Source organism: Indicator indicator, chromosome 13 (genome assembly GCF_027791375.1).
Source record: "Indicator indicator isolate 239-I01 chromosome 13, UM_Iind_1.1, whole genome shotgun sequence".
NCBI classification, from domain to species: Eukaryota; Metazoa; Chordata; class Aves; order Piciformes; family Indicatoridae; genus Indicator; species Indicator indicator.
Genome location: NC_072022.1, coordinates 13604919 through 13615413, shown reverse-complemented (window position 1 = coordinate 13615413; position 10495 = coordinate 13604919). Strand labels below are relative to the sequence as shown.

Sequence of the window (10495 nt, the reverse complement as noted above, 5' to 3'; positions counted from 1 at the left end):
GGTTATTCAAGATGCTGAAGTACTTGATTCCAGCTATACAAGGCTAAAACCAAATCAAAGAAGATTGTTTAGGCAGCACAACTAGAGTAGGACCATTTTTCTCATTTTTCCTCTGTCTTAACCAAGGCAGCACATGATCAGCTTGCATCTTTGTTGTATAACGATAAATCCAACATGACCCAGCATGTAAACCTAGTCAAGATAAAATCCAAGAGAAGAGTATTCCTGTTATCAGATCTTGGAACCTAGTCTCAAGCTTAGCTTGAACGGGCTTTTTGTTGTGCCTTTATGTTGGTGACTAAAACCTACTATTTATGAACAGCTACCACGGAAAGACTGAATGCTGTAAGAAATACTCATACTTCATTTTTTTTCCCCCTGCCACGTCATTCCAGTTGTGACTCTAGAACAGGCCCTGGTTCAGAGATACTGAAATTAGGACTGCTGCCATGAAAACAACTCCAACCCTGAGGATACAGGATCAGCTTCACAATATAAACCATGAATGAATAGGGTTTCTTGTGTGTTTGCAGAATAGTGCTTTATGTCTTTCCTATCTGCAAGACGATATGAATCACTTTCCAAAGGAAAAAATATTGCAGATACCACTGACATAAAAGGTTATTCTGTAAGACACACAAGAAATTATATTCATGCAAAGATTATGCTGCAGTTAAATAATTGAACCATGACAATCTGTTAGGAGGGGACTGTCAGCCAGTGCTTAACTTAGTCTAAAAGCTATGGGACACGCCTCTACTGCCTTTGAAAGTCTCACATTTGGCAAAAATCTTGAAATTCTATCTCCAGCGCTAGCACCACCTTCTTTAGTTATCAGAGATTAGAAACCACCAAAACATGCAGTAGGGAGTAGCCAAGGCCTTTCTGCACCAGCACACAGCACAAGTGTGGTTATGTGAGTGTGGAAGAGGTGGTAGGATAAGCTCTGCAGTTTGGTATTCTTGAAAAAGGCAGAGACAGACAACAGTTTTGTCATTTGGACACTCATCAATGTATCATCAAAAAGTATCATCCTAGCTAAGTAGTCTGATGTCAAGTCTTATCCTCTTAGATGAGCTTATGGTAGCAAAAAGCAGCACATAACTGCATCATCTTATTTAGAAATGCTTGATTTTTGTTTGTAGTTTACTGAACAAAGCAAATTTGGGAACAAATTATTTAAGTTACAAGCAGACAACAAAGCAATGTTTCTTGCTAAGTACAACATTCAGCCAATCTCTGGTATTTTGTCAAATAATAGGGGGAAGAAATATTAGTCTTCTACCCAAATTCTTTAAATTTAAACCCCACTGGAGAACAGTACTGGGCCTTGACATATACCATTACATTTCTTACTACCTGCCTCAAGTCAGAACACGGTAAACAAAGTAAAAAAAACCAACAAAAAAACCCACACCACAAACCCTCTGAGGACTCAGTTAAGAGAGCTGAATCTGAGCCATGGTTCACAAAATCCAAAGGGTCTCTGACCACACAGCCAAGTGGTCACTGCTCCAATGGTCAAGTTAACAGGGTTCACTTAAAATGTTACACAGCATTCTGCAGTCAGAGAAAAAGTCTTTGAAATTCTGGTATTAAAAACATCACCAAATGCTACATTGATAATGGTCACATCAGAAGTAGCTGTTGGAAGAAATTATTGCAACAAATCCATTGCTGAATTCAGCAGGTAAGATAAAAAGAGCCATCTACATAAATTATTTCGAGCCCCATCTCAAAGGAACTAATTTACAACTCGTTAACACTTGCATAATTTACCTTTCAAAATACTTTGAATGAGAGACTAAAAAGAGTAACTTTTCATTCTATAGCAAAAAAGTGCAGAAGGAAAAAAAAACGCAAACCCAAAAACTAACCATCTGAGCTGGTCCTTTGTTTTGTATTTCTTATATATTTACAGCTTACAATATTTTGGTGTCCTAAATAGCAGCAGGTAATCCAAAAGGACTTTTATGTGCATAACACTTAGATGGGAACTACAGCAGTGGTATCAGTCCTCATGACCAGTGGGAATTGACACACATGCAGACATTTCAGCTACAGTAAAAGAAATTGTTTACTATTGCACCTGTAGAGTTTTAGGGTCAGAGGTGACTGCACCAGTTACACTGCCAAGGCATCCAGAATTTTAAGAGGTTTTATCACCAAGCTACTTCATTCTTTAGAGAGTGCAGTGAACTCTGATGGCTATAAATCCTGACTTCCCTCTTTTCTGGGGTTATTAGTCCTCACTTAATCAGTTGTTCTTTTATAGAAGCCATTATGCACCTTGGTTTATTTCCACTGCTTCTCTCATAACCTCTTCTGGTTCAGCCACGCAATTTCAAGATGCAGGAACCCAAATTCTGCACAATATCCAGAACGGATGAGGACCGCATTCAGAAACGAATTTTTTAACTGCCTTTCAAAAATTAATATATATTCTCACTGTGTAGCACTCTCCTCTCCCAAGCCTCACTATTTTCTGTTAATATATGCTCACAGGTCTGCTCTCATAACCACTTGGATTACTTCAGACATTCCGTTACTATTACTACCTATCTTTCAAGAAGAAACAATGTTACTATCATCCTTTGTAAAATGTCAAGGGACCTGTTGATAGAGTGCTCCAAGAAAGAGGAAGGTGTTCACTCTTGGAGACCACAATTTTCATACAGCCTCAGAAAAAAGACAGGAGAAGGACAACAATGACCCAAAGATCTTGAGTAGATTGTCTGTGAGGAATGACTGAGCAGGACCAAGCATTTCAGACTGGAAGAGAGGTAACTTTGGAACAACATGATAATCTTCTACAAAATCATGAATGGCATGGGGAAGGTAGATAACGTCTGACTGCTCACCTCCCCTTCAAACACAAGAAGAGGAAGCAGGTTTAAACAAGCACACAGGTGGTGAACCTGTGAAATGTCTCAAAGAATGCTATGTACCCAGAAAGGTTCTAGGGAATCAAGGGGTCGTACCTCTTCTGTCAAAAGTTACTATCTTTTGCTTGGGCATTTCTTGATGCCCTATAATTCTTGCCATGTTCAGGTAACAAAACAGGCAATAACTGTTTCATATTCTCATGATTGCAGATTGCTATCATAACCCCTCCTTTTCTTTTTGGACAGTTGCTGAGAGAGTTTCACAGTGTTTTATAAGATCTCTTTCTTGAATGGCATAAATTCTTAAGAGCTCATCACTACATAGACACAGTTACTTTGTCCTTCCTCCACGTGCATATTATTTTGCATCCACTGGCATGAAGTACCAGTTGCCTCCAACCAAGTACTGTAAGAAACATCTGCAACGCCAGACACCTTTTGTTTCTGCTACCCTAGTGCTGTGCATATACTGTCACTTCATTACTCAGCTCCACATCCAGACCATTTGTAACTATGTTGAGCCACACAAGCCTGAACACAGGTTCCCCCTAGCAATTACTCTTCACTAGAGCCACTGACCGTTCTTCCCACACTTTAACCAAGTATTAATAACTCAAAAAGGTACACTCCTACTTACTTCAGGTCATTTCCTTTAAGAAGCATTAACAAAGGATTTTGTTAAACTCTCTAAAAATCCAGAAACAGCAGAATACTCGCTTGTCTCATGTCTTCTTGTCAAATAGTTTCAGACTAATGCTGGACTTCAGCATTCTTGCAGCGAACCATGAAGGTCACTGCAATGGGAGCACTTATCAAGGCAAGCTTCCAATTAGACGTGACCTTGAGAATTACCATCCATGACAGGGTGATAAATATTGCTGTGCAGTCAGTATGGATTTGGAAAAGTTAGGTCTTACATTAGGAAATCTGTTTCAGTGAATTTAACCTAAAAAAACCCAAATCAACCCCAACACTAACTCAAATAAAATCCTTCCATGTTTGCAGCAGAAATGTTAAGAAAGCCCTCCACTCAAGAAGACTTGGACTAGTATCAACAGTCTACATCGGTTTTGCAAAAATAAACCTGGCTCTTGACCCTAAACTATTGTTCTAGAATGATGACTTTTAGTTAGTGAATGCAGTATTATTCAGTGTAACTCCTTCGAGTTAAGTCACAGAGTTACCTAATACTCCCTTGCTCCTGTGCCCTCCACAGACATCAGCATGCAGGGTCCTTGAACACAACTACAGTAGCAACTCCGTTGTGGAGAGCCAACATATGGGCTTTGCAAAGCTTGTCACTCTGACTGTCAGCTGGGAAGGAGGATAGTTAATGATATCAAGAAAGTTTTCAACCCTTTTGACTTTTCTGAAATACCTTTTTTTCAACTTTCCCTTTGCACAGACACTTGGAACTATAACTGACCAGACAGGAATTTGAGTCCCTTGAGACTGGTTTCCAGTTATACAGATGAGACAGTAAGAGTAAAAGCTCACACAATTTTTCCATTTAACACCAATGTGTTACGTATGAATAATTTGGCAACAAATTATTGTTCCAAACCCATGTGTGCATAGAACTACCATTTAATCTTAGCTCATTTAGCAGGCCCCCAACACAAAATATAATAAAGTAACTGCAGGAAGCATAAACCTAACCAAGCTTTGTCAAGCTGGCAGAAAATAAGGTGACCAGAAAACACAGAAAGTGAATGAGCTTCAAAAGCACCTAATTAGCAAGGTTCAGAGCAGAGATCAGAAAGCTGGCTTGATTATGTAATATGTCTCTTGGCTGTTTATAAACTTATGCGGAAAGGGATGATTTCATATTAGCAGAATATATCTTTTTTCCCCCAAATTCAGTTAATTTAGTATTAGAAGTATCGAACTACTTTACACAACTTGATTTTATTACAGTGTTAAGGTCACAAAGGAAGAGATGTGTCCAAAATGGCATTGCCTTGGTCATTAACCTTCTTTTGATACTGAGCTTACAATCTATAGATTGCCCAAAACAATCTTGGAAACTTACTTTTGAGTTGGGTAAAATTTCTCCTGTAGCAGACTAGTGTTCTGCTAGCCATCTGCAGAGTGAAGAAATTTTTTTCATTTAACAAAAAAATTATTTGGTTTAGTTTCATTCATTGCCCACCTATCCGGAGTTCATACATTTCTCATTGCTGTTCCATCAGACTTTTGCGGTTTATCAGTATCGCCTTTCTCTTTAGTAATTTATTTCCTTGTACATTCGAGATTATTTGGTAAAGTCCTTTTTGTCTAAAGTGACAGTCACTTTCTGCAAGGTAGGCTCAGTTCCCAGCCTATACCTGGCCCCAGCTAGAGTACTACAGCTCTTCCATAGGTCAGCAGTGAGAATAGTGAAATGCCAAGCTGGGGAGAAATGCTCTGATTCTGTGCTGCATGCCCATCCTCTCCTCTGAGGCATAACCACAGGAGTAAGCAAGGAGCAAGAAGTCATTTCCACCAGTCATACCTTCCACAAGCCTGTTCCTGCCAGCCTCCATCTTGTACTCTGAAGAGGAGCAGCTGTGGAAATGTAACAAATTATGCCAAAAGGTGCAGCATGTCCTAGCATTCAGGGCGTTTGGCACTGCTGCAGCACTTAACTGCTTACGACTTTGGTAAGCCACACCAGAGGCATGTAGCAATGTGATCAAACCAGCACGTAATTTAAAGGGAGCACAACTCTTCTATCCTCTTTCTTCTACCAAGGAAAATTAAGGGTGTTTTAGCCTGACATCTCAGTAAGACAGAGGAAGTAATTTCCCCTGTATTTTTACATCCCAGAACTTGAAAAAACCAACCAACCAAAAAAAACCACCAAAGAAACCAACCAACCCACAAACCCCCTTTCCATTAATTTCTCTTCCTTTTCCCTGTGTATTTAAACAGAAGCAAATTAAGAAACAAACTGATACAAAAAACAGACAACCAGATAAATGTAAAGATTCCCTTATTCTAAATGGGCAGCAGTGTTCACCTTCATGAACCTGTATATTCATTAAAATGAGCACTCACTTTTAACCAGCTTGCTTGTAACATATGTCCTCAAGTACTGCTTCCTGCATCCTATTCATACACTACACTGCAACTAGAATTACTCATTTCTCCACCAGCATTTACATGCTACTATAACATTAACCTATTTTCCACTAATATCCTCATTTTACCATTCAAGAATTGTGGCAAATAGAATGCAATAGTTTTTGGTACTCAAGGCCTGATTTTCCAAAGGATGTGACATTACAGGGCATTTCAGATGGTCAAAGCACAGCACCTGCTCACTTGCGCCTGCCCTTACATCAGAAATTCCACAAATCAGATCCAGATAAGCAACAGAGTAAATACAACAGTGAAGTCTGGTGGAAGACGCTTGTTCCGTAACAGACATTAACCCAGTTCTTAAAGATAGTACTTAACTACCTTGATTACACATGAGAAAATTCCCTTCCTCCTATGATTCTGCTCTGCTGATCAGTTTCTGCCAGAACTGGAACACAGGATCTAAGCGCTAATTTAGTCTTCAGAAGAGTTCAGTTCTGTCTAACAGGAGAAAACCCAGTCTTGTGGGGAAGAACTACTGCAATAATTTAAGTAAAACATTAAAGTAAAAAACAGCATTGGAAAACATTTATGCAAAAGACATGAGGTAAGCCTGCAGAGCAACCTCTGTATTTAACCAAGAAACAACCAGGTTCAGGTTGTTTCCTATGTAATTCAGGTTTCCTATGTAATTCAAGGTGGGAGAAGTGCCTGCAGGAAGAAGCGAGAAAGGTTCTTAAAAAAAAGAAACTCCACACAAATCCACTGTGCATCATCATATTTACAATTCTAGGGCTATCAGCAGTGAGCATTAGACCCAGGGCTCCACTGCAGAGATTTCTGAACCGCCCAAGCCACAATGTTCATCACCCACTCCACAGGCTGCAGCTGAAGGAACCAGAATTAACGCTTTACCCGTGAATCTCTGCAGTATTTAGCAGTCACGCATTGATCAGCTGTAACTTGAGGCATTTTGCCTATAGCTACCTTTAACACTGCACCTCTGCAAATTACGAGTACAAAGTAATACAACACATAACAGTAGTTGCAAAGGTCTAGGTAATGGAAACTGGGTATATGCCATCAGGAACTTCAACTTTCTCTTTTATTTCATATGAAATTAAATGTAACCACACAACATTTCCATTTCCAGATGTATCAATACTGAAAAAACAAACATCCCACCAGTGTCTCTTAATTCTTCTCAGAATCCATCAGGTAGGGGTTAAATACACGGATCTCCTCAAAGTTCTCATGATAATCACCTCCCCCTAGATAACCTGTTAGAGCAGAACTAACAAGCGTGAGAGATTCACAAAAAAATAATCGAGAGGAGGTGGCTATTTTATGTAACTGCTCGGAAAATTTATTAACCGATGATAATGTGAGATAATTAATTACCATAAGACTGTGTGAGCTAAAGCCATGAGACCATCACCAGAAAAATGCACCCAGCCATTTAGGAAGCATTTCAGTGGCCAACAGCTTGAGGAATACCTGCCTCTTGTCTCCAATTCTACCCTTTGCACTGCTAGCCTGCTGTTACAGAGAAGATAAGTGGCACAGAAGAGTATGTCCTCAAGGGCTTCCTTCTTTAGTGTGAAGAACAGAAATAATAAAATTAGTCCAGGGCTTTAAAATATTTACATTACTTGAGATCAGTGCAATCTGACAACCTTCAGACAGAACTACCTCAGTAGGACTGCATCCTTCCATAAATCATTCCACTAGTTATTCAGTTTTACAAGTTTACACGCAACCTAATCTTGGATTTGTCTGCCTATGAACAAAGGAGTCTTGCAAAGCTGTTCCCTTTCATGCACATGAAGAAATACTTCGGGAAAAAATAAAAATCCTACTTTCATGACAAGGTATTAACAGCTGCACCAAATGACTGAAAGTCCAGCTACCCAGGGTCCTGGGACAAGTGGCAAGCGTTCACACACACACAAAAAAAGAACAGTTTAAGTAGAGGCGACCCTTCACCGGAGTTAACCTGCCACTTCACAACCACCATAGCCTGGGGCCATCCTGAAATGGAAACTACACTCAGATCACTGCGCTTAAAAGCCGTTACGCCTCTCCGCACTCCGTCAGAACTCTGCCGAGACAATTTACAGCGTCGGCCACCCCAACACCACTTAGTACAGGTTTTCACAACTTAAATGCCTGAGAGGCGAGAGCTGTTTTCTCCCTCTCCGCCCTGTACACTACCCGGTAACTCCATTCAATCACTGCTTTCCCACAACCCTGGCTCACACCATCTCCCCCTGACGCCCTCTCCGAAACATCCCGCCGCTCCCCACGGCGGGCCAGCGGCCCCCAGCATTGTGCACCGCTCCCGCCGGGCCGGGCCGCTCGAACCCTGTCAGCGCCAGCACCACGACCCCCGCGACATGCCGCGCTGGGGTGGTTCACCACCGGCAGAAATCACACGGCCACCATCCACCTAGGGGTCCACCCAGCACCTGTCTCCCGTCGTCGGGTCCCGAGGGGAGCAGCCGTTATAGCCCGGCCAGGGAGAGCCGACGGCTACTCAGCCCCAACCCCACCGCCCCTCCGCATCGACGCCCGCCCCTCCTCCAGGCCCCACGGGCGCTGCCGCAGCATTCCCCCCGTCACGTCACGTCGCCTCACCGCTCCTTACCGCACCTACCCGCCGGAGCGTCGCTCTGTCCCATGCCGGCACCGCCACTGCCGCCGCCGGGCGCGATCTGCTGCCCGCCCCCGCCGGCCCCTTCCGCACGGTGGGGGGCTCCGCCCCGGAGGCGCGGCGAGGGAGAGAGAGCGGGGGGGCAGGCGAGCGGCCCCGTGAGCGCAGGTCGAAGCCCGGCTGTTGAGGGGGCGGCGGCAGAGGAATGGCGCTGACCGGACTGAAGGGAGGAGGAGAAGGGGGGGCGGGGGAAGAACGTCCCCCGCGCGCGTGCACGCGCTGCGCCCCTCCCTCGCGTCACCGCCGGCGGTCCCGCCGTCTGGAGCAGCCGGCCCCTCGCGGCAGCACCACTTCCCTCCCACCCCTTACCGCCACCGGCCCCTCGCCGCAGCACCACTTCCCTCCCATCCTTTACCGCTACCGGTCCCTCGCGGCAGCGCCACTTCCCTTCCATCCCATCCCTTACCGCCACCGGCCCCTCGCCTCAGCCCCGAGTTTTCCGCAGCCGCTCGGCCCCTCGTCTCAGCCCCGCGTCGCTCACTACCCACCAGCCCCTCGCCTCAGCCCGAGTACCTCCCGTTCCCCACCACTCGCCGGCCCCTCGCCCCAGCCGTGTGTCCGTCCTGTCCCTGTCTGCCGCTCGGGTCGGGCCATACGGATCACCAGGACGACGGTTTTAGTTTTGCCTCAGCCGCTGGAAAAAGCCAGCAACATGGTTGCTCCATCTCTTGGCTTCGGTGAGTTTTCTGCTCCCTTTGGCTCAAGGCCGTTAGTAGTGTCCTTCAGCAAAACAGTGTGATAGGTGCCTACTTGAAACGGTGAAAGTTGAGGGGGAAAGGGCCAAAGTACAACTGGAAGGGGAAAGCGACTGCCGTGCCTCAGTGGTGAGGGCCTGAGTGGGCCTTCCATTTGACAGCGTGTTTTGCTGCACTGCAGGCTGTGTGCAGCCCCCCAGTGGGGGGGGATGTGCCCAAAGACAGCAAACGCTGTTGCAGGTAAGCCTTGCGATACTTAGGCCAACCTTACGGGGTCTTTTTCCAAGGGAACTTTGAACTCTGGTTTGGTTGTAGGATCCTCTTCCTTCAGTCACACACATGCATACCATTACAGGGTTAAAAATCCCATTTGGAACGCATCAGATTTGTCTCTTGCATCTCCAGTTAATCGCCCTTTCTTTCAGAAACATGTAACTGTTTTCCACAACTTTTACCCTTGTACCTGCTTCCCTCCTCAGCTATCATATCTCAAAGTCAGCTACTGATGTCTCTCTTTTGCTGTTCTTCTTCATTTTAGTATCCTCAAGATGTGCTAGAAATCTTTTGTCATCTTCTAAAAGATATCTTCTCCCTCTTGTTCCATTCTCAGAGATGAGGGAAGCAACCCTGTTATCTGCAGTGCATTAGGATATCTTTTATTCTTTCTCATTTTTCTCAGAAAACTCTTTCCATGGCTCTAAATCACCACAGTTAGCTCAGGAAAAAAACAAACAAAAAAACATACAAACATATTACAGCTCAAGCAGGCAACATCCAAAAGGGCAAATAACTCCCACCCAAACAATCCACTGCTCTGAGCTGGTTTCTCAGGACTCTTCCTTTCCCAGCCTCAGTTCCTTTGCAGGGCAGGATGTACTGTAGGACATCCAGATAAGAGAAATACACATGAGCACACCAAGGGAAAAGACTGTGACTGCAAAGCCCAATCCATAGCCAAAGTTGTTCTAGTCCTGTGGTGGTGGAAGGGAGCTGCATCTCAGTTGCATGGGTTTTTTTGAATGGTTTTGAAAGGACTGAACAAAATTAACATAGTTAAGCATTAACTTGCTACTACTTACCCTGTAAATAGTACAATGGCTATTTCCATTTGTGGGCTGACTGCTGTGGAAAATTCAAAG

General features: G+C 43.9%; 1 protein-coding gene across 1 annotated transcript; it reads left to right on the top strand.

Moving 5' to 3' along the window:
* Nucleotides 1-8806: 8806 nt before the first annotated feature.
* Nucleotides 8807-9400, top strand: LOC128970844 (uncharacterized). The gene has a single exon (XM_054386205.1). It carries the CDS (start codon nucleotides 8807-8809, stop codon nucleotides 9398-9400), a length of 594 nt encoding a protein of 197 aa, XP_054242180.1.
* The last annotated feature ends 1095 nt before the right edge of the window (nucleotides 9401-10495 follow it).